General features: G+C 34.6%; 1 protein-coding gene across 1 annotated transcript; it reads left to right on the top strand.

The window, feature by feature from the left end:
• The first annotated feature begins 23,383 nt into the window (after nt 1-23,383).
• On the top strand, nt 23,384-24,463 carry LOC128549518 (uncharacterized protein K02A2.6-like). The gene has a single exon (XM_053526298.1). It carries the CDS (start codon nt 23,384-23,386, stop codon nt 24,461-24,463), a length of 1,080 nt encoding a protein of 359 aa, XP_053382273.1.
• The last annotated feature ends 717 nt before the right edge of the window (nt 24,464-25,180 follow it).

Raw genomic sequence — 25,180 nt, 5'->3', positions numbered from 1 at the left:
AAAACGTCATTGTTATTGAATTACTCCAGTAGATATTAGACCGGTTGCAGTAAGGTAGACAAATATTCATTTTAAACAAAGTAGTACATTGTACATTACTGTCATTCGAGGCATAATGTATGGCGAAATAAAATGTAACTGAGGTTTCTAAAATTGTGTCAAGGAAACGTTCTCGTAGTAGTAAAAAACCTAGGATAAATATCAAACAGGGAATGCCACGTTCCAAAAACGCAACCTCCCCAAAACGAAACTCACAGCACGCAGATGTGCATACTGCCAACACACAATTCATATACAAAGCGAACAAAGCCTATTCTGATAATCTACTCCAAGTTTGAGAATGATGACAATAACAAATAAGGTTTTCATATTAAGTAAAATGCACATTTGCAATAAATGATTGTTCCCATCATAGAGCTATGTTTGTCTCTGATGCAGTTGTTTTGTACATATGCAAACGTTGCAAAATGCTTTGTTACCCGTGTAGGTATGACGGTGGTCCACTCGAATGTAGCCCCTGGCACAATATAGTTCAATTTTATTTTTAGTCGGGTGGAGTAGGAGAGAGGTGGGGGTGTAAAAAAGGCACTTTCATGCTAGGTATTCCTTTTATTTTCAAATTGATCAATAATCGAGTATTTTGGAAGAGATCAGATATGTGGAAGTTTGTAATATCTAGTTTAAGATTTTGCTTAGTGACAGCTGAGGATGCTAGAAAAGTTTGCGGAAGAATACAATTGTTTACAATAGTGATTTCATTCAAAGTTAGCCGATGCTCTTGCATTATGGTCGACATATTGTTTTTTTTTTTTTCTGTGGTTTTAATAGCATTTGGATTATCTTATATAAGGAACATGGTCTGGCAACAAGTGAAAGAATGGAAAAGTAAAATAAAATACTGTAGACTTTGACAATTTAATATGACTCATAGAAGAAATGTATATAAAGGTCCTATACTAAACCCCGAACGAGTATTTGATGAAAAACCAGAGTTTGTAGCTGAGACTTCATATTTACTGAAAATATGACCCACTGTATCAGATCGGACCTAATAGTCGTGAATATGTTCAAGAATAACCAACAAATAAACAAAAACCTTTTTCCTGTTTCAAACCGAAAGTATGTTTTCCGACTGCTTACGAACCCGTCGCTTTTTTCAGAAGAATGCTCCGAAACGAGGCGTTAATCTATAAATAGATACAACGGTAACGTCCCAGATAGCAGACATGCGTTGGCCCAACGTTGGGCCAACGGCAGACTCTTCGTTGGCCCAACGAAGATTTCCGACGTTGGCCCAACGCCATTTTGCTAATTGGCGCAACGTTGGCCCAACGGTTGGTACACCGTTGGCCCAACGACTGGTATCCTACACTCAGCGTTGGCCCTCCATTGGGCCAACAACTGATATCCTACACTCATCGTTGGCCCTCCATTGGGCCAACAATTGATATCCTACACTCATCGTTGGCCCTCCGTTGGGCCAACAGCATTTTTTCGTCTATCACGGTTGGTCCAACGTTGGGCCAACTCTGTTTCTTTGTTGGCCAAAGATGGATGCCAACGCTATCCCAACGATTACGAAATTGAAAAAAGACTAAAACTAGCATTGTTTAATACATGTTTTATTTTCAAATAGTTGTGATTTTGTTAACATTTAAAAAAAAGAAATCTAACATTTATTTAAAGTTTGTTTGCAATTTTCCTGAAGAAATATAACAGAATATTTCAACACTACAACATGTAAAATATTGTTTCCAGTCTTTTATAAATCTAAATATTTTTCTTATTGCAGTCACTAATTAAATCCTACTAAAGTGAATTACTGTCTGTATATTAACTCATTATATATCCAAGTTCTGTTGGTTTGTTTTCTTTTCTCACTGAAGTTGCAGCATTTTATATTTTTATTTTTTCCTGTGCACCACAGTGCTAGGCACTCCATTATTACTCCCTTGAACAGCATCCTGTAAAAAACAAAAATCATAATGTTGATTAAACCATCTACGTCAAATTGATAACAATAACTAATGTATGAAATTATTTTTTGTCTGTATTTAACCGAGAAAAATATGTTAGAATTAACAAGAAAATGAGTTATTTTATTTACAGAATTTAATACTCAACACAAATACCATCCGCCAGCTTTAGATATTAGTATTTAACATATGTTCAAGTCATATGGATATAACATGCATACAGGACATAAAAAGAAATTCTGTATAAGATTCCATAACTTTATCAAAAAATATTTTTAAAAAAAAACTTCTACTTACAGTTTATAGCTGGAAGACCGGGTTTTTGTTAAACCTAGACCTATCATATGAATAATAGTTTCCTTTACTTCACATGTCTAAAAAGCTAGAAATCTGGCCTAGAGAGTAAAATTAACCACATTTTCTGGGATTTTTTACATAACTCGGGTTAACGAGAGTTCATGCTCTGGAATATTCAACAGATTTATTGTAAACATTTTATGATTGTATAAAATTAGATATTTGTTATAGCGTTAGTAAGGGTTTTTTTCAATACTTTTTTCACAATTTTTTCAACGTAGTAGATTTGAAATAGTTCAAAATACCATTACGGCTGCAGATAAGTTTTTAGTTTAATTAGCCCAAATTTAACGGATTACGAATTGGTGCAGAAAAGTGTTTAAATATTGAAAAATTAATTAAATATTGCATGTTACAGCTACACAACCTGTGTATACCTGTGGGGGCTTGTGATAAAACAGTGACCTGTAAAATATACAATTATTATATTATTACTTCTAATGGACCAACGTTGGCCCAACGTTGGGCCAACGATGTTTTCTCTGTATAAGTCTTTCCCTGAAAATCAATATCGGGCCAATGCAGAGATATCTGTGACTGAAATTTAATGTTGGTTCAACGTTGGCCCAACAGCTGTATTTACAATACTTATTAATCATTGTTGGGCCAACAGTGGCCCAACAACGATTATCCTTTGACGGTTTTCCGTCGTTGGCCCAATGACTTCATGTTTACAGGGGTGATGTTTACAAAAATGGCAAAGGGAATTCAACAGTTTGTAACTCACAAACACTTCATGAAAATCGTTCTTATAATACAGGTATAGATCAACTTTATGCATCGAGGCGTGTCTGCACTTTTAGCATTATAACAATACTGCGGAAAACACCGAGGAGAGCGGATAAGTCACGCCTCACTAATTGACGTTGAATTATAATATACAGCTATACTACAAGTTTCCGGGTGGACAATTTAGGCCCTTCCTGAATAAATGTGTTTTCACAACTTGATCTGCAAACTCATTTGACTAAATCTGTTTTCAGAATATAGATGAATAGCTATCTTACACTCTAGAAACAAAATGTGATTGAAATTTATACATACACTGATTTATGTACATATTGCAACACAATCTGACTAAAGTACATATCCTATTACGCTACGCATAGGATCTGAGAACGACCTATTCATTGCCTCGTTCTGACGACCCTTTCGCTAGCCAATCAGAGCCTAACTTACAACATCTTGCAAATCTACCTGTAGCCTTGACTTTTGATATTTACAATTTTTATGTCATAATGTATCAGATAGCCGGTTAGCTCAGTCGATAGACCACTTGCTTTAAAAGCGAGGGGTCCCGGGTTCGAGCCCTGAAATGACTGCACATTTTTCTTACTCTTTGACATTCGAACAAGTCGTCTGATTGGATAAAATAAAAAATAGCAATACTGGAAATCCAAAATATACAGAAGACGAATGTAAATGGGTCGTTCTCAGATCTTCGTTTAGAAGATCAAGTACTTTAGTCAGATTGTATTGCAACATTAATTCAATAAAATTGTATACATTAAACACATTGTCTTGGCCTAATATATGTCACTGTTAATTTAAAACTAAAAGCTTGTATATCTCATATTTTTCATGCAAATCATGTATAACTACTATCATGGAAATATACCAAAAAAAATACAGTTATTTTGTGGCGCGTCTTTAAACGGACATTCGTTTGAATTAATTATAAAATCACGTGATCCCGAAGAATTTCTGATTTGTTACGGAAAAACGATAAACACGAAAGTAGGACAAAATGACCACCCATGTCAGTCTAAGAAAATACAAAAAATAATGATGTGCTGTTCCCCACCTACTTTGTGTAATGTCCTTTCAATCAAAAATGAAATACTCAGAAAATATTTAGTAACCATTATTGATAATAGCATTAAGAATTGTACCTTATTAGGTAATATCCATTATTACTATTTCAAACATTAATGTATAATCTTGTATTAATTATATAAAGTTGCTCCTGCAACAACGTTGTGAGTGTCCGCCATTTTGTTTCCCAGAATTCTAGAGGGGGACCCAGTTTTTACGGGAAAAAACTAATTTAAGATGACATCACAATGTAAACACAAACATTTATATAAATAGCCCGAATTTTAAATGGTCGTCAGTTGATGTTTGGAGATTGATCTGAATGTTAGAAGATAAAATTGATATAGAATAAGATAAGAATAGAAACAGAAGATATATTTAGCATGAACAATACTTATAAATTACAGGTATTTGTCAATGAATGGTTACAGTTATATATTGTTGATGTATAAATAAACATTGACATAGATCTACTTTTACACCAGGTTGAGTGTAAAAGTAAAGATAGTTTTATTGCTTTTCTTATTTAGCGTTTTGCCCTCGGTCCATCCTAACAATATCATTCGTTTCTCTGCACATTTTTTGACTTGAAGGGAATACTGCACGGCTATCGTAATGTTTAGATGTATAATTGAAAACGTGAAGTCTTTTTTTAAGATTTATGCTTTACATTTGTCTTTATTTGGTACCTTTAATACTGTCATACCTTTAGTCATTTTACAGACAGGTACGTAGCAAGAAGGACGATTAATGCAAAGGTTTATATCTAATCAACTGCAACATGACATCTACCAGTATTTTTGTATTGTCAGCATTGGTACAAAAGAAGAAATAGTAATTATTTTTGCTGAATGTTTGTTTAAGAAAAAAGAACTCCTTCTTCGTACTTGTTGGACTAGTTCACACATTCCAGTAAAATACTCTGTTTTCTTTATATTTCATTGTGTTCTTTACTTGACATGTGTACATGTCATGTTCTATCATGTCTTTTTCCATGTTCAGTTCTTTTCTTCACATTTTTATGTGTCTTGAAGAACCGTAATTTTCTCTATGGTTGGCCTTCTTTTTCATTTCATTTCATTCTTACATTGCATTTGTACTACAGCATTACTTTTTTTTGTTGATCTTTCTACAAATTTTATAAACTATCACAACAACAATCTTTAAATGTCGTGTGGCGGTCGTAAACAGTCTTCTTATGCTTTGATTCAGTGTTGTTAAATTTTCTGGTCCTACCGGAATATATTCCATTAACATTACTTACTGAAAATAATAATGAAGCGACATGCACAGGAAATAATTACAAGAACAAATTTCATGAGGATATAAGACTAAGGTCACCGCATGTATATCAGGTGTCACAAGTGTGAAATAAAGAGATTTGTATCAATAGCAACTAACACAAAACACTTGACCTTATTTTAAAAATTCTCAGACCTTATTGCATTGATACACCCATCCAGACACAGGTAACGAGATAACCAAGAACTTGGTAGCCTTTTGAAGATCTTTCCTTACATAAAGAAACCAGTGTCTTAGTTTATACTGTGTATTCGATTTTAGTTTCATGAAGATAGCTGAAGCACGCACATATGTGCTTACAAGAAAAGAAGAGAGCGTATGTAGTAGTATACAGGTGCTTGATGCCTTGCGAACAGTTATGCCCCTTCATTCCAAAGCTAATAATAACGAGGACGCAAAATATGCCGTGTCAAATTGTCAAAATAGAATAGGTGTAAACTTACGAACCGAATAGTTTTAGAATATAACTACAAGAGAAGTTACTAGTTTACTTTGTAAAAAATGTATTTACTGTTCTACATAAATTACTTGTTATCGTGTGCATTTCATTTTCTGAAAAACTGAGTTTTATGGCGTCTGAAAAGTTTGGCTTCTCAAAGAAGGAATTAACCTCAAATTAGTTTTCAGTAGCAAATTAGCTTATTACAAATTTATAGTGTTTTTAAAGAAGAAAAACGAACAAATTACTTAAAATGAAAGCCGGTGGTATTATAATAACAAGAGGGTCATGATGACCCTGGATCGCTCACCTGAGTAATATGAGCCACATGTTTCAAATGGCAAACTGATGCTAAAATATAAAGAAAATAGGTCAGTAGGTCTCATTCATGGTCACTGAAAGTCAGTTTTAAGATCTATGTACTTAACTGTAGATGTCATCCAAATTTCAAGGTTGTATCTTAAAAGACAAGAAAGTAGGTCAGTAGGTCAAGGTCACAGTCAGGTGGCCCCTAATCACTTGGGGCCATCAGGTAATTATAACTAAACATTCTAGGAACTATGATCGAATAATATTTAAGTACTTTTTCCTGTATAACTCATATAACAAGTGACCCCCAGGGCTGGGCTTCTTTTCACCTCAGGGGTATAATTTGGACAATCTTGTAAGAGATTCACTAGGCAATGTTTCACACCAAATGTCAAAGGCCTAGGCCTTGAACATTAGGACAAGAAGATTTTTTTTCCTATATAAGTGGGTGAGTGAGTTTTTGGGCGAATCGACACAAAACGGCCATATATCGCCGAGAAGAAGTTAAATTGCAAACGCCAACTGTAAAGCATAAACATTTATGTAAAAAATGTAAAACATACCCAAAACATCCATGTAAAAATGTAAAGCACACTATGCATAATGTAAAGCATATATAAAATCATCCATGTAAAAATGTAAAGCATATCTAAAATCATCCATGTAAAAATGTATATACGTATGTGTTAAAATATCAGCTGCAAACATTAATATTGCAAACGTTGTAAATAAAAATATGAAATGTTAGATGTTTTTATAAATTTCTATCTGCTTTTAAAACGATAAAATATTTTCGACTGAAACGTTTTCGAATAACTCTTTCAAAGATTGAACGTCATAATATGTACTGCGTTGTGTAGCAAAGTCCACACAGTCGATTAAAACATGTTTAATAGTTAGCGGTGTTTGACATGGTACACATTCGGGTTGATCTTCTTTACTCAAAAGATAAGAATGAGTCAAACCTATGTTAAACTTGGGACTCCCAGGGCAGGGCCTCTTTTCGTCCCATGTGCATAATTTGAACAATTTTTGTAGAGGAACTCTAGGCAAGGCAACATTACAAATATCAAAAGCCTATGGCTTGCAGTTTCAAGCAAGAAGATTTTTAAAGTTTTTCTTCCTATATAAGTCTATGTAAAACTTGAGACCCCCGGGACAGGGCCTCTTTTCATCCAATGGTAATAATTTAAATAATTTTGGTAGAGGACCACAAGGCAATGCTACATACCAAATATCAAAGGCCTAGGTCTTGTTGTATTAGACAAGACGATTTTTAAAGTTTATTCCTATATAAGTCTATGCAAAACTTGGGACCCCCGGGGCGGGGCCTATTTTCAGCCCATATGCATATTTGAACAACTTTTATAAAGGACCATTTGATGATGTCACATGCCAAATATCAAGGCTCTAGGCCTTGTAGTTTTGGACAAGAAGATTTTTAAAGTTTTTCATTTCGTTTGCCATGGCAACCAGAGTTCTGCATTTAATTCAATTCTTTGAAAAATTTTGAAAGGGGACCACCAAAGGATCACTTCTGTGAAGTTTGGTGTAATTCTGCCAAGTGGTTTTCAAGAAGAAGACTTTTTTAGAAATTGTTGACGGACGGACGATGCACGACGGATGACGCACTACGGACATTGAGCGGTCACAAAAACTCACCATTTGCCTTTGACTCAGGTGAGCTAATAATAAAAAGACTAAAAGCTTATATTAGACGAACATGTAAAGCAAACATTGCATGCATTTTCATCTTTTTAGTTACATATTTACTGGAACATAGTTAAAGGCTCAATATACTAATATTTTTTAAAATGAAAAGTAGTTGTAATACCTCCTACAGTGATTATAATCGACTGTAAGCAATCATGTGTTTGACATCATTGGAACGTTATGTCCACTTTTTACATGAGAAATAAGTCCAGTTACGTATATAATAAGAAACAAATGGCATGTAACAAAGGAATGTAAATTTGAACTATGCCACGGAGCTACAAACGTGTATCCTTCTGTTCAAAGACGACATCGAACAAATTCCACGATTCAAATTGATTTCCGGATAATGAGGCTTTCCAGATTATATTGTATAAAATAATTCATAACTGAGGCAACAAAGTGGTAGAAATTTATTAGTGAATGAGAACTTGATTTGATAACAACAACACGAATTGATAAGGATTATTTATACATAATAATAACATTCGGACAATGAATCAATTACAAAAAAAAATAAAAATCATCTCAGAGTCTGCGTGTTGTAATATTGTGAGTCCGTCTTCATTAAAGGCGTGTTAGTTTCGTAAAAAAGATTTCTATGCCGTTAATCTTCTTCAAACTTCTTTCCCCGATGAAACACAGTTTGCATGCATTTTCACATTTGCATGGTAATTACGGCGAAGAACATATTCTAATGATAGGTCAGAGAGTTTTTGTCCTGTAATTTCTGTCATACAATCTTCTGAAGAAAGAAGTCACATGATGGTTCGGTATTTTTGGAGAGAAAAAAACGATTTATTGTCAGTATTCTTAAAACTACACAACTTAAAGATAATAAATCAAAACTGCATCCATATAATTATCAATTTTATAGTACAGAAATTAAATGCATCTTCAGTCTCCGGCAACTGAATTTTGCTTATGTTCCAGAAATATATCAAGAGTTCTGCCTAGCGGGGCATAACACGCCCTTTCGCATTGCACAATGTTGTAAATACAAACGTTGTCAGCAATTACTTTAGTTTATACATAATTTATTTTAGGTCGATTGTGAAGGAAGTTCTACAACTTATATTAATCACTCTCGAAACCTCATTCCTGATGGAATCCATCGCCACGAGGGTATGAGAGAAGAGGCCAGTTTTTCCCTTTTAATGCTGAGCGCCAAGCAAGGGTTCTTCTGGTACCATTTTTCACGTCTTTGGTATGACGCGGCCGGGGATCGAACCCACGACCTCCCGCACTCGGAGCGGTCGCTCTACCACTAGGCTATCGAGGCGGTCTGAGTAATTACTTTGAGGATAAAGTGTGAATGGCAATGATGTGGATACTTAGAAACAAGAAACTGAACTTTGATGTGGTTTTGCAATTGCGAAAAGATGGGAAAGCGTACGCGTGCCAGATTGACCTCATAAATATAATCATTTCCCGTTTAACAACTGAAGAACAGTTGTGCTTAACGCTTTTAAACTTCATAGAAGTCACCGTCTGACGTATAATTGTGTCGTTGTGACTTAAAGTCGAACAAGAATCAATATAATAGTTTTGGAAGTCAAAAGATCAAAGGTCAAGGTTACCTATATTTATCGCATGTTTGACGTCTCTAAATTGAAATAAAGCCTATACATAAACATGATAATACACTAGTGTAATAAAGCCTTGACGCATTTTTAGAAACTAGAAAAAAGCATTTGTACCGTGTGATTTAAAGTCAGTGGAGCTAATATCAGGGTAACATTTACTAGATGAGAATTTGAGAAGCACAATTCTTGGCAGTACTAAGTGAAGACCTGGCTTTGGATTTTGAATAAGACACTGAGGTCAAGATTGCTGTTACAAAACGAAAGAAAACAAATCCGCTTAGCAATTCTAGATAAAAATGAGATACTTCGATACAAATCGGTATGTAGGCTATGTATTACAAGAAGATTAATGTATTACCAGCATTTCTGGATGATGGAATTAAGGTCAAGTCCACTATTACTAGGTATAAAAGTGACTTGAGCAATCCTCATTTTCTCGTTAAGTGCATAACATAAAAATGATGAAAAGTTGTTTTATAAAAAAGGACCAGAAAATATAGCATCAATAAATTCACACAAAACAAATCTATTTGTTGCATTAAACGTATACTTCTTTATTCAATCAAATTATATTGTGTTATATCAGTTCTATAAATTACTTTTCATTTAATGTTTCTGCAATTTATGTACCGTTGCCTGTACAGGTTAACCTTTCCTTCATTCGTTTAAACTTTCCAGAGACTTATTTTATCAGAAGTAATGTGGACAAAATTTTCAGTATTGTTCTTATAGTTCTTTGTATTTCTAAATCTTAAAAGATTAAAATAGCAAATACAAGTTCATTAGTTAAATGGAAAATGTTCTGATTACACAAAAGAGAAATATAAGATAGAGCTTAACATAGGGTATAATAGGGAATAATGTATTTAACTGATGAAGATAATACATTTCTTATTTTTGCCACCTTTCATTTCTTCAGTAGCGATTATTTAAGCTATAATGACGTTGTATGGAAACAGATTCATTCTGTTTCAACGAAATTATGCTTTAATGGGAACCAATATAGAAATAAAGTTAGAATCTTCAGACATAAACTTGTCAATTTAGCTCTTAAACAGTCCATTATTCAAATTTTGGATAAAGCGATATCTTGAATTTTGGCAGACACTCGATGATTGATTCTTTGATAAATGAGGCAACATCTACTTTATTTCCTACAATATAACAGAGTTTAATGACGGATTGCTAATGCATGCAAAAGTTTTGCATTATGTTACAAGTGACACTTTTGTTTGCGCAAGTGAGGTTTCAAAATTAATACAAACAAGAGGGCTATAATGGCCTTATATCGCTCACCTGTCATCATTGCACTTAAGGACAAGAAGGTCAAAAAATCATAATCAAGATCAATCAAAAGAATCATGAGAAAATATAGTTGAAATTTTCCTAAAGGTACAGATATGTTAAAATACACCTATAAATTGGAGGTACCAGACATGTTGTACCCCAGGAAAGTGGTCTCGGTTTTTCCCTACGGCCAATAATAAAAAAAGCTACTAAATAAGCTATTTATAGTAACACAAAAGGAAAGTAATTAAAAAAATATTGTAAGTGAACAAAAGAAGGATCTGCCAAATAAAAACAAGAGCACTGCAATGCAACGCAAATGCAGAGCAATATACACACAAAACAAAGTAATATGACCTTTGACCCCTAACTGTAACCTTGACCTTGAAGTGAGCCATCCGAAACATGCGCTCTGCACATTGTTTCGTTGAGGTGAACATTTGTGTCAGGTTTCTTTGAAATCCTTCAAGGGGTTCAGGAGTTACAGAGCGGAAGGGTAATTGCTAACCAACAGACAGAAAGACAGACAGACAGACGGACACCGAGGCGATAACATAATACGTCTCTTAGGGCGTATTAAAAGGAATCGAGATCTTATGGTGAAACATGTTGTGTGCAAGTTTGATTAAATTCAAATCATAAATGAAGCTGCTATTGTGCAGACAAGGTCAAAATAGCTAATTCTGGCCCTATCAGGGGCCATACCTCTGGAACCCATTAAGAAATCAGGCCAGTTCAAGAAAGGAAACAAGATCTTGTGGTGATACAAGTTGTGTGCATGTTTGGTTAAAATCAAATCATAAATGAAGCTGCTATTGTGCAGACAAGGTCAAAATAGCTAATTTTGGCCCTTTCAGGGGCCATAACTCTGGAACCGATAATGGGATCTGGCAAGTTGAAGACAAGAAACAAGATCTTATGGTGATACAAGTTGTGTGCAAGTTTGGTTAAAATAAAGTCATAAATGAAACCACTATCGTGCAGACAAGAAATTGTGGACGGACGGACAGACGGTCGAAGGGCGATCACAAAAGCTCACCCTGTCACTACGTGACAGGTGAGCTAAAAAGAAAATACCATGAGAGCAATAATACTAATAGTTAGCTATTCCAATGAGAAAACATTATTTAATGATAAAGAATGCTTTGAGTTATATATGAAATAACATTAAATTAATTTAAGTACATCTGAATGCTGCTATGATAGAACATTGCAATGCAATCTATAAACAGATCATCCGGAAACATATAGTGCAACAAAGCAACATACTAGAAGACATGGTGTACATTAAGCAGATTTATTTTAATTTAATCATCTTAATATTAATGCAGTAGTTCGTTTTCAGTTAACGAGTTTCATTAGCGCATCCATCCATCTTTAAATTTTGTTACTTTCATAGATTGCCAAGAAGTATGCCTATGCATAAATGCAAAGAAAAACTACATACCAGTAAGCCTATTACAATCCATGTAAAATCTGTTTGCAATGAACAGCCGTCAACACACTTTGCATTCCTAAATTGCCAGGTAAATGGTGTACAAGTCACTTGGACAATCAGACCCTATGTGCCTGTGTCTCTTTTTCTACCATTATACCATTATACACTTCAAATTCATTATTTTTGATGCACCGTCCTTCGCTCAAGTGCTAAAAGTGATTTACCTTCTGCATTATTTTTTTTTACATTTATAATACCTCACCGGTTTCCAGAACTCCTATATTATTTCTACCACCAAGTATTCTGAAGTGGTTTGATGTCATTCGGCAGTTCGGCCGTGCTAATGACAAATTACCCTTGCTAAATTACAAGTTACCACTGCCGATATTAACCACCACCGAATGACAAATAAACTTAAAATTATCTTAAGGCAAACGTGAACTTAAAAATCTGTTTTAATGCCTATACAATATTGCCAATACAAATTTGCAATACATGCTTTCCGAGATATCCTTCAAATAGTGTGTACGCATCGTTAAAAGCACACTTAATTTACAAATTTGTCAGCTTTTTAGCTCACCTGAGCCAAAGGCTCAGAGTGAGCTATTGTGATCGCTCACCGTCCGGCGTTCGTCGTCCGTCCGTCGTCCGTCAACACTTTCCTTTAAACAACATATTCTCCTTAACCACCACGCCAATTTTAATGACACTTCACAGGTATCATTCTTGGATGATCTTCTTTAAAAATTGTTCAAAGAATTGAATTCCGTACAGAACTATGGTTACCATGGCAACCGAAAGGAAAAACTTTAAAAATCTTCTTGGCTCTAACCATAAGGCCTAGGTCTTTGATATTTGGTATGTAGCATCATCTAGTAGGCCTCTACCAAGACTGTTCAAATTATATCCCTGGGGTCAAATATGGCCCCGCCACGGGGGTCACATTGTTTACATAGACTTACATAGAGAAAAACTTTGAAAATCTTCTTGTCCAAAACCATAACGCCTATGGCTTTGATATTTAGTATTTTGCATCATCTAGTGGGCCTCTACAAAGATTGTTCAAATTATCCCCCTAAGATATGATATGGCCCCCGCCCTAAGGGGTCACATTGTTTCTATAGACTTATATAGGGAAACACTTTGAAAATCGTCTTGTCAAAAACAAAAGGGTCTAGGGCTTTGATATTTTGTATGTAGCATCATATAATGTGCTTCTACCAAGATTATTCAAATGATTCCCCTAGGATGAAATATGGCCCCGCCCAGGGGGTCACATTGTTTATATAGACTTGTATAGGAAAAAAAAATAAAAATCTTCTTGTCTGAAACCACAAGACCTAGCCTTTGATATTTGGTATGTAGCATTGCCTTGTGGTCCTCTATCAAGATTGTTCAAATTATTCTCCTGGGTTGAAAAGAGGCCCTGCCACGGGGTTCCCCAGTTTTACATAGACATATATAGGAAAAAAAATAAAGATCTTCTTGCCTGAAACTGCAAGGCCTATGCTTTTGATATTTGGTATGTTGCATTGCCTAGTGGTCTACTACCAAATTTGTTCAAATTATGCCCCTGGGGTGAAAGAGGCCCTGCCCTGGGGGTCCCAAGTTTTACATAAACTTATATAAGAAAAAACTTTAAAAATCTTCTTGTCTGAAAGTTCAAGGCCTATGCCTTTGATATTTTGTATGTATCATTGCCTAGTTGATCTCTAACAAGATTATTATGCCCCTTGGGTAAAAAGAGTCCCCGCCACAGGGGTCACTTGACATATGAGTTATATAGGAAAAATACTTCAAACATATTAGATCATATTTCCTAGACTGTTTAATTATATCTACCTGATGACCCAAAGTGATAAGGGTCACCCGACTGTGTCCTTGACCTACTGACCTACTTTCTTGGTTTTTAAGATACAGCCTTGAAATTTGGATGACATGTACAGTTTTGCACACCGATCTTAAAACTGACTTTCAGTGACCATGAATGTGACCTACTGACCAACTTTCTTGTTTTTGAAGCTTTAGCAAAGAAATTTGTTCAAGCAAGCAACTTAACTCAGGTGAGCGATATAGGGCCATCATGGCCCTCTTGTTTTATATATTATACTGATACAAATCTGTAGACAAAGCGTCATCATTGTTCCATGTATACGACACTGTTTACTGAAATATATCACTAAAGCGATTGATCATAAGTAGTCGGGAATGCTGAACTGGTTCAACAAAAGTCACAGTAGCTTTACCACCGCGTAATTTCTACATACCATATTACAGTGGTATGTTAAAAATACATCCTGTAGTAAAATAAATGCGGTATATACATTATTAATATCGTGTACAAGGCGGGAGAAAAAATAAACGATGTCATAGTTTTTTAAAAGCGCACAACAATAAAGAATTCCGGTTTAATTTTATTAATTGTAGCGTAACGTTTTGTATTTTTCTTAAAATGTTTTAATAAAGATATATATATATATATATATATATATATACATGTTTATTCACATAAAACATAATATTTCGACAGGATGAAGAAGGTGGTAAACAAATTGTTGTAAATACCTCTCCTGTATAGAAATATAGGGGATATAATAAGAGAAATTGTCAATTTTTATACTTAAAATTATATATTTTTTAGAAGAAAAAGAAGAAAGTGAAACCAAAGCAAACAAAAAAGTACTACACCTTATAAGAAGAATGACTGTCAGTTGATTAGTAGATTGGATTTACTCTCATGAACAGACTCAATCAAACCGAGTCTGCTATATTGCTTGGTTGCATTCTGTGCTTCCAAAGGATGTCTTTACAGATTTTATTGATAATATAGCTTGAAATATATCTTGCTAGTAGACCGATACTGTATTTGTCTAAAAGTCGTAAATATTGTATGATAAAAGCCACTTCGTGTCAAAAGTGAAGTTTCTATAGATTGGCCGTCAGGGAAGAAAATGGTATTTATTTTGATATAAAATCTTTTAACGTATCATCAAAACTTGCCGTTAAGACTGGAGAGCCAGACTATTTATGATCACATTAATAATTTAAAAAGTTAGTTAGCTATATTGCGAAACAGTAACATTATTATTCATGCATTTATTACATTTTCATTTTATATCTCAAAGAGATCCGAAACATGAGAGATACAAAACATGTATCACTCCACTTGATAAATGGATTGCACTGATGTTAGTACTGTCAGGGGAAGCATTAGCGAGAAAGTGTACGCCACCATGTGCTGTAGATTTATTTCCTTTCTATTCTTGCTCGCGTTGATTTTATTATCCGCAAAAAAGCGTTATTTGTATGCCTTTTGGTAGCTAAAAGAGTTGCATGTCGCTGAAAATACAGTTGCTACTGATATTCAAGAACTTGTTTTACACGATGCATGTGATTATTAAGATCTGCTATTTCAAATTTATAATTTTACGAGATTCAACTTCGGTTTTAGATACTATATTTTGGTATTTGGGTTCCTAAACTTACTAACACTGCTGATATCCTCATACATTGGAGACCTAAAATTTTAAAGGATTGGAACAAATATCGAAGTTCCTTATAAACATAAGCATTCTATTACTTACACGTAAAAGTTCCTATGACATAACTTTATTAGGAAAACAGATATTTTCTGAAGACAAATAATGGTGAAATATAATCAACTTCTTATTGATAAAGGAACTTTACATAAATATAGCAGTATGTGTTATTTTTTATCAAAGCCAAGGAAATGCTGAAGTCGTAATCTTCTGACGTGGCAGACAAGAGTTCATTGGTATTATTTATATATTAGATAAGCTCAGCAGCTGGCTGAAATTTTAAAATATCAATACTAATATGAATATGTTACTAGACTAAATCATGCAATTATTGTCAGGAGCTATTAGAAGTTCTGAGAAAAAACAGAAATCTTGTCTCTGCAAGTTATCTAATTTAAAATGATATAAATTTTGCAGACGATAGAATTATTTTACATTAGAAACGCAGTTACTGAAATAGCCATCTTGAATTCAGAAGCAAATTCAAACACTCTTTGGGCAAGATTCGAGATGATTCAAGCAAATATTCTATTAAAAACAACAAGAGAAAAAATGAAGAACAAAAAAGATTAGAAAACACAATTTAAAAACTTGATTAAGAAATCAACCTTAATCTCTTGGATGAAAGACTGGCAGATGAACTAAATAGAAATAAAAACATTTTGAACAAACTATTAGATGAAAAGTTGAAAGAAATTTTAATTAGAGCAAATGCTGAATGGAAAGAAGGATCAGAAAAAAAACTAAATATTTTGCAAATCTAGAGAAAAAACGCATTGAAACGAAGATAATAGATAGATTAGAAGACAATGGAAATGAAATTACTAATAAAACTGAAATAATTGAATACATAAAGAAATTCTATGAAACTTTATATACGGAGGACAAATCAAGATTTAAAAATAATGATTTTTTCCAATCGAACAATGTCAAATTGGATTTTGAACAGAAACAATCTTGTGAAGGTCTTATAAATGAACATGAGTGCACGTTGGCATTAAAAGATATGAAAAATACAAACAGTCCAGGATCAGATGGCCTAACCACAGAATTCTATAAAATATTTTGGAATAATATATAAACGTACTATGTGAACTCTATCAATTACTGTTTTGAACATGGTGATTTAACAGAGTTACAAAAATAAAGCATTATAACACTATTACCTAAAAAAGGAAAATCTACATTAGACATCAATAACTGGAGACCTATCTCACTACTAAATATTGATTATAAAATCGCAACTAAGGTTATCTTCAACAGAATAAAAAAAATTTTTATCCAAAGTAATAAGTAATAACCAAAGATTTATAAAAGGACGCTATATCGGCGAAAATGTACGAATTTTATTCGACGTCATAGAACAAGTAAATGAATCTGACGAAGAAGGTATCATTTTCTTCTCAAAACTTTTGACATAGTTATAGATAGATAGTTTTATTTAGCATCAGAAATAGCATACAAATATAAAACATAGTATTAAAACGATAGAAAATAAAAATTGGCGCCTAAAGTTTCAATGTTGAACATCTAAATTGAAAAAATAATTATATCACACAGTTTATAATGTTCACAGAAACTATACAGAATTTTATCGACTCTGAAAGATAATCATATTGTTTAAATGCATGCTAAAATTATTTGATTAAAAATGATCCAACATGACAAAGATCCTGACTTGGAATAGTATGCTGATGCTGGGAAAGCCCAGAAAAGTCCGAAGACTTATTTCCACTGGTGTTTATCAATAGCAATAGATCTAAAACTATTTTCAAATAAAGCTATGTTCATTTAAAAATTTGTTTCTCTTCTTAAGATGTATTATATATTTAAAAAGGCAAGATTATAATAAATAAACATACGAATTAAAATTGCGAACATAGATACTAAAGATTTAGTACTTTTCCAGGTAAAACTTTTTTATTTCTCGTTTAAACTTTTTATGGTTTTTGATTGACTGCATAATTCCTAGTGATCATGCTGTTATAATAAATCGCCATGCTGTTATAATAAAAAGCAGTTGACAGCCTAGACCATTCATTTATTTAAAAATGTTTCGGCCACTCAATTTTAAATTGGGTGAAACATTTCTATACGGATGCTAAGAGTTGCATTACGAATAATGGACATGGACATCACAGCAAGCAACAACATTAAGAATGGTATTTTCGAATGATTCAAACCAGACACATAAATTGAATTTAGAACCAGAAAAAAAATAGCGAGAAATATAATTATACAAGATTATGAAAATGGAGGTCTCAAAATGATAGATTAAGATCCCTTTATAATTTCCTTAAAAGCTGGCTGGGTTAAACACTACTCCAAGAAAATAATACACAATGGAAAATACTATATAAACATGAACTTCAAAGTTTAGAAGGTACATTCTTTTTCAAATTCACTTGCTATCCGACGGATATACAAAAATGAACTTAAAATATAAATTTCTTAAAGAAATATTGAATGCTTGGTGTTCGATAAATTACCATACAAATAATGAAATCATTTCATATCAACTAATACGGTATAATCAACACTTGAAAGATTAAAGAGGAAATCTTTTCTTTTACAGAAAATGGTTTAACAAAGTGATATTATTCTTAAAACTTTACGATTACAGATTTAAAATGTTCTATTCCTTCGATTTCGTTACAAATCTTTACGATATATCAGAAGGTGATTTTATGTTATATCATAAAATAATATCCAAAGTCAAAAATGGGCTACACTTTTTTTAAACGACAATCTAAATTGGAAAAATTTCAATATAAATACTTCTTAGAATAGCACCAACTAATGTATTCCTATACAAATGTAAAATATCTTCATCAAATATATGTGAATTTTGTTCAATGGCACCAGAAACATTTATACATATATTTTGGGAATGCTAATTAATACAAACCTTATGGAGTGGTATTAAGACATGTCTTTCAAGAAAAAGTATCGCAGATATCCCTTTTAACTTTAAAACTATTTCACTAGGTTTCTATGGAAACATTGGGAAACGCAAACAAAAAAATCATTAATTTTATTCTAATTTTAGCAATATATTTTATTGTTAAAAGCAAATACGGCAAGTCTCCACCAAACTTTGAATTATTCAAAGTATATCTTCAATACAGAATAAACATAGAATATACAATTGCAAACATAAAGAATAAAACAGACACGTTCAATGTGAAATGGAAATAATTTCTTGATGTTGCATAAGCATATATATAATGTGTGAGCAAAACAAATACTCTACTCTGATTCCTCTTTGTTTTTACATTATATTACAAACAGAAATACATACCCCCCCCCCCCCCCCCCCTCTTCTTTTTCACGACACTTCCTCATCATTCCATTTCATTTATCATCATTTTCCATTATTCATTATGTAGAAAAACATTTTAGAACACAAACAAAATACGTTATTTCTGTCTCTGTCTGTCATTTTTACAATGTTTAGTTCAGAACTATCGATATATATAACTGAATAATCTTCTATTTGTATTGTCAGATAGAATAGTATATGTTGTTAATTGTTTCATTTGTTCTAAAGAGAAATAAAAAGATGAAAACCTATATTTTGCAGACGTTTGTGTTATAAACATCCCTGTTTCTAGTCAAATCAAGTAAATCTCCTTAAAAATTTCACTGATCACGTTTAAAAAAATAAATCAGAATGAGTCTATCTGCGTGATTAACCTCTTGTAGAGTATACTGCAACCTCCTATAGCAGGAACTTAGACAAACATCAGTAAAAGCGGTAACATTTGCTATCACGCCATGTGTAGACACAATATAAGGAAACAATGAAGCGGTAAAAAAAACAATTGAGCGGTTTATATGGTTTCGTTATATCCTAGATTTTATATTGATCAAAACATGGTTCAGATTCTGATAATATTTTTTTTCAAGTCAGTTAACAGTTCAAGATGTTGTATACTTTTTTCAATTTAACAGAACAGTAACAAATCAGTTGGATTTAGATGTACAGGCGCATTTCAATAACTGTGTATACAATACATTAATCATAAAGTCTTTGATAACCTTAAGACAAATACTTCTGAGGTGGCAGACAAGAGTTCATGGGTATTGATTATTTATTAAAAACTCAGTAGCTGGCTTAAATTTTTAAATATCAATACTGATATGAATATGCTACAGGACTGAATCATGCAATTACTGCCAGGAGCTATTAGAAGATCCGAGAAAAACAGAAATCTTGTCTCTGCTAGTAATCGAGTTTCACAGTGATGTAAATTTTGCAGACGTTTATGTTATAAAAATGTCTGTTTCTAGTCTAATCAAGCGCTAACGTTGTTTATAAAATCACTCCCGATACAGCCATACCATAAACTAATTGTTGATAGACTAGTAGTAGATATTCAGCATACTGCTCCTGAAGAGTATATTTCCTTTAAAATTTCACTGATCATGTTAAAAAAAATAAATCAAGGCGGGTCCATCTATGAGATTAACCTCTTGTAGAGTATATACGGTATATAACACTTCATAACTTGGACAAACATCAGTAAAAGTAACATTTGCTAGCACGCCATGTTGTAAACACAATATAAGGAAACAATGAAGCGGTAAAAAAACAATTGAGCAGTTTCTATGGTTTCGTTATATTCTAGATTTTGTAGTAATCAGAACATGGTTCAGATTCTGATAATAACATTTTTTCCAAGTTGTTACATTTGTTTATGTTAAATGCGCATGCGTGAATGCCCCTACATATTCTGAGATTGCTTCCCGCGCTAGTCAGTCGTTACAGTAAATAGTATAGAGTAGAATCACGTGTTGTGTTCTGATCTCTCTCCCACGAACTGTGGACATATCATAATAACGAAACATGGTGTAAGAAACGGGATTTTAAATCAGTTACTTAAAAGTGCAAACGACTCAAAGTGATAAATTGGATATAAAACAGAAATACTATAACTGCAAGGCTTGTAAAGTGAACACTGAAAATGGCAACAGGAAGCACTGGTCTACAACATCCATCTATGGACTGGGAGTCAACCAATCTCCCAGATAGTTGGAGTAAGTTTGAAAGACACAGCAAGTTGATGTTCGATGGACCCCTTAAAGGGAAAAATCCAAAAGAGCAATGTGCTTACATATTATTATGGGTTTGCGATAGAGGCCGCACGGTACACGAGTCATGGGACTTAACGGAGGCTCAAAATAAAGACCCGGCGTTCATTCTTACTAAATTCAAGGAATTTGTTGAGCCCCAAGCCAATCCAGTTTTCGCAAGATATAAATTTTATCATGAAATTCAGAACGAGGACACTATCGACGAATTTATTGCAAGACTATCAATTAAGGCAAAATATTGCGATTTTGGATACAAATTAGACGAAATGCTAAGAGACAGAATAGTATTTGGTTGCAAATCGGAACGGGTGCGCGAAAAATTGATAGAAAAGGGGAAAGACTTAACATTACAAACGGCAAAGAAAATTGCACAATCATACGAATATAACAAAAAACAAATAGAGGCTATGAAAGCTCACGACAAAGAGATTGATTCGATCACGTCCCGGAAAGCAGGATCTTGGGCCGCACAGTCAAATGCCCACAGAGGACGAAATCTGAATAAACAAAGGAAAGAATCATACCAGAAGCGTGACCAGCCCGAACGGATACCCACGAGACGCAGCCGACCTGACATGCAGAAGACACACAGGAACATTTGCTCACGATGCGGAAATAAAAAACACAAACAAACAGACTGTCCAGCATTTGGCTTAAAATGCAACAAGTGTTCGAAATTTAATCACTTTGCTAAAATGTGTAGAACAGAAACAGATAAAAATGTGCATTCAGTCTGTGAAAAAAATTTGGATTTTACTGACTCGAGTGAGGATGAATTTTTCGTTCACTCGGTAAGTGATTTTCATTCACATTCTAGACCAGATCAGGCCATTGTCCATATCCAGATTCATAACTCAAGCCTTGATGCAAAAATTGATACAGGAAGCCATGTCAACATACTCCCACAAGAAAAATTCCGGAAATTAAACATTAATGGCCCTTTGCTACCCCCCGAATCAAAATTAACATCCTATTGTGGAAATCAGCTGACTGTTATCGGTAAAATACACCTCCGCTGTGTTTACAAAGATAGGTCAACTCAAGCAGAGTTTTATGTTGTAAACCAGAAAAACGCCCCTGCATTGATAAATCTACAAACAGCCTGCAATCTAGGTTTAATTCAGTTAACATATGCCATTGACCAACAAAAAACTACGGTTCATCAAATAATGACCGAGTTTAGAGACGTTTTCGAAGGAATTGGACATTTTGAAGGCACTTGTTCAATTAAGCTTAAAAATAATTCTGTGCCTGTCGTGTGCGCCACAAGAAAAGTACCGCATGCCTTACGGGATAAGTTAAAGACAGAGCTCGATTTAATGGAGTCAAAAGGCATAATTGCTAAAGTAACAGAGCCCACGGAATGGGTCAATGCTATAGTATGTGTCGAAAAACCGAACAAAAAAGGTCTTAGAGTTTGCATAGATCCAAAAGCCTTGAATGAATGCATTCAGAGACCGTACTATCCTATGCGCACGATCGATGACGTCACTGCAAAACTAGCGGGCGCGAAATATTTTAGCGTTTTGGACGCAACGAAAGGGTACTATTCGTGTGAGCTAACTGACGCGTCGTCACGTCTCACCACATTTGCAACACCCTTCGGCCGATACCCTTATCTAAGACTTCCCATGGGTCTAAAGTCGTCTCAAGATATCTATAACCGGAAAATGGACGAAATTCTGGAGCCGCTCGAAGGCGTGGCCTGTATAGTCGACGACTTGATCATATTTGGCAAGTCAAAGTCCGGGCACGATGAAAATCTCAGAAGCGTGTTAATGCGAGCGCGAGAAAAAGGACTCAAATTTAACCCTGACAAGGCAGTCATTTGTCAAAAGCAGGTTAATTATTTCGGGCACGTGATCACGGATCAAGGCCTGTCTGTAGACAAGGACAAAGTGTCTGCTATCGTAAACATGAACACTCCCACAAACAGACAAGAACTAGAATCTTTGCTTGGCGCCCTTACTTATCTCTCTAAATTCGCACCTTTCGGAACTGACAAGTTCTATGCGCGCGCTTCTAAAAAAGGACGCGGAGTTCATCTGGAACCCAGAACATGACGCGGCATTCGCAAAGGTCAAAGAGGTCATCACTCAGGCACCAGTCTTAAAATACTTTGACCCAGCAAAACCGGTTACGCTGCAAGTTGATGCTTCATCAAAGGGCATTGGCATGGTATGTCTGCAAGACAACAAACCAGTAGCGTACAGCAGTAAATCGTTAACCGAAAGTCAAATATTATGGTCTCAAATTGAAAAAGAGACACTGGCCGTTCTCCTTGGAGTATTGAAGTTTAAACAGTACATATATGGCAAACACACAATAGTGGAGAGCGACTGCGCTCCAGTTGTCGCCATAATGAAGAAACCCCTTTGTGCAGCACCTCCCAGACTGCAAAGAATACTATTACAACTACAACCGTACGATATAGAAGTAGTACATAAAAAGGCTCGAACATACCACTCGGAGACGCATTAAGTCGCAACTTTGTACCGGAAACACATTCGGACTTACTTGTAGACATGGGCGCACATGTACATACTGTACTCAAACAGTTACCAGTCAGTGACCAAAAGCTCGAAAAAATTCGAATTGCATCACAAAATGATGATCAGGTTCAAACTCTCATACAGGTTATAAGGAACGGTTGGCCACGTATGCGCCAAGACTGTCCCAAATCTGTAGTTGAGTATTGGAACCACAGAGATGAGCTATCGTTTGAAAATGGCCTAATATTTAAGGGACAAAAGATAATCATTCCTAGGTCAGAACGCTTTGACATGATAAAAGCCGTTCACGATAACAGCCACCAGGGCTGCAACCAAGCAACGCGGCGTGCTAGTGATATCATGTTTTGGCCAGGTATGAGTAATCAAATATTAGAATACGTGCAAGCATGCTCTTTATGCGAGAAATACCGCCCTTCGAACGCAAAAGAACCACTCTTTTCCCATGAGGTGCCCCAGAGGCCGTGGCAAAACGTATCATGTGACATTTTCGCATTCGATAACAAACAGTACCTAATTACTGTATGCGCGTTCAGCAGATTTTTCGAAATAGATTTACTACCAAACACCAAAAGTAACACGGTGATTCGCAAATTAAAGGTACATTTTAGTCGGTTTGGCATACCTGAACAACTTAAATCGGACAACGGACCACAATTCACATCCGAGCCATTTAGCAATTTTGCTAGAGACTGGCATTTTACGCACGTCACGTCAAGCCCACATCATCAGAGTTCAAACGGACTGAGTGAGATATACGTTAAGCTTGCAAAACGCATACTACAAAAAGCAAAAGATGCTAACTGTGACCCCTACTTGCCTCTTCTAGAACACAGAAATTCCCCATTACCTGCAATTGGTTATAGCCCTAGCCAACTCCTACAAGGACGTAGGCTAAGATCAATCCTCCCAGCAACTCATGAACAGTTATCTCCAAAGCCTATTAATGCAAAGAAAGCCCGAGAAAATATGCAGAAACAACAAACAAGGTCAAAATTTTATTATGACAGATCCACACAATCACTCCCTTCTCTGCAATCAGGGGAAAATATCACATTTCAGAAAACCCCGGGAGAAAAATGGGAACCAGGGTAAGTGCTTGAGCAGCACAACGAAAGGTCATACAAAATTCAGGCATCCGATGGCGCGAGATACAGGCGCAATCGCATGTTCATTAGAAAGTCCAAATCAAATCATGCAAATTCGCGCCAAAATAACAACAATTCCCCACTGAGAACCCCTGATACCGCTCTGCCCAGCATCAAGGACAAATCCAAAAATGTTTACAGTTATGTAACACGATCTGGTCGGAGTGTGAGAAAATCGCTCAGAGCTTTCCCAAGCAGCGATTGGTTAGTGTAATGTCAAACAAACAGTTAAACAATTAGCTATGGAATTCCATTGATGATAAACTTTTAATTCTCTGTGTCATGAAACTATTTTGGATGATAACAGTTTACTTATAGAAACTGTTCCAAATTTATCTCCCTTACAAATTTACTCTAGTTACTATGTTAGGAACATTACCATTGATTATAACAATTTCTTGATATTACACATGTATCAATTAATACAATGTACTACATGATTTTTATTATTCTGTTTAATCTGATTTTCTGTTATATTTGTTATACTTTGTTAATGTTGTTTTTCTTCAAAACAAAGGGGATGTTACATTTGTTTATGTTAAATGCGCATGCGTGAATGCCCCTACATATTCTGAGATTGCTTCCCGCGCTAGTCAGTCGTTACAGTAAATAGTATAGAGTAGAATCACGTGTTGTGTTCTGATCTCTCTCCCACGAACTGTGG

The sequence above is a fragment of the Mercenaria mercenaria genome, chromosome 2 (genome assembly GCF_021730395.1).
Source record: "Mercenaria mercenaria strain notata chromosome 2, MADL_Memer_1, whole genome shotgun sequence".
Lineage (NCBI taxonomy): Eukaryota > Metazoa > Mollusca > Bivalvia > Venerida > Veneridae > Mercenaria > Mercenaria mercenaria.
Note: the sequence above shows the minus strand (reverse complement) of the source record. Positions and strands in the feature narration are given on the sequence as shown.

Bases quoted from the DNA above. Each gene is read 5' to 3' on its own strand.
- LOC128549518 (XM_053526298.1), top strand. From the start codon at position 23,384: ATGGGCGCACATGTACATACTGTACTCAAACAGTTACCAGTCAGTGAC.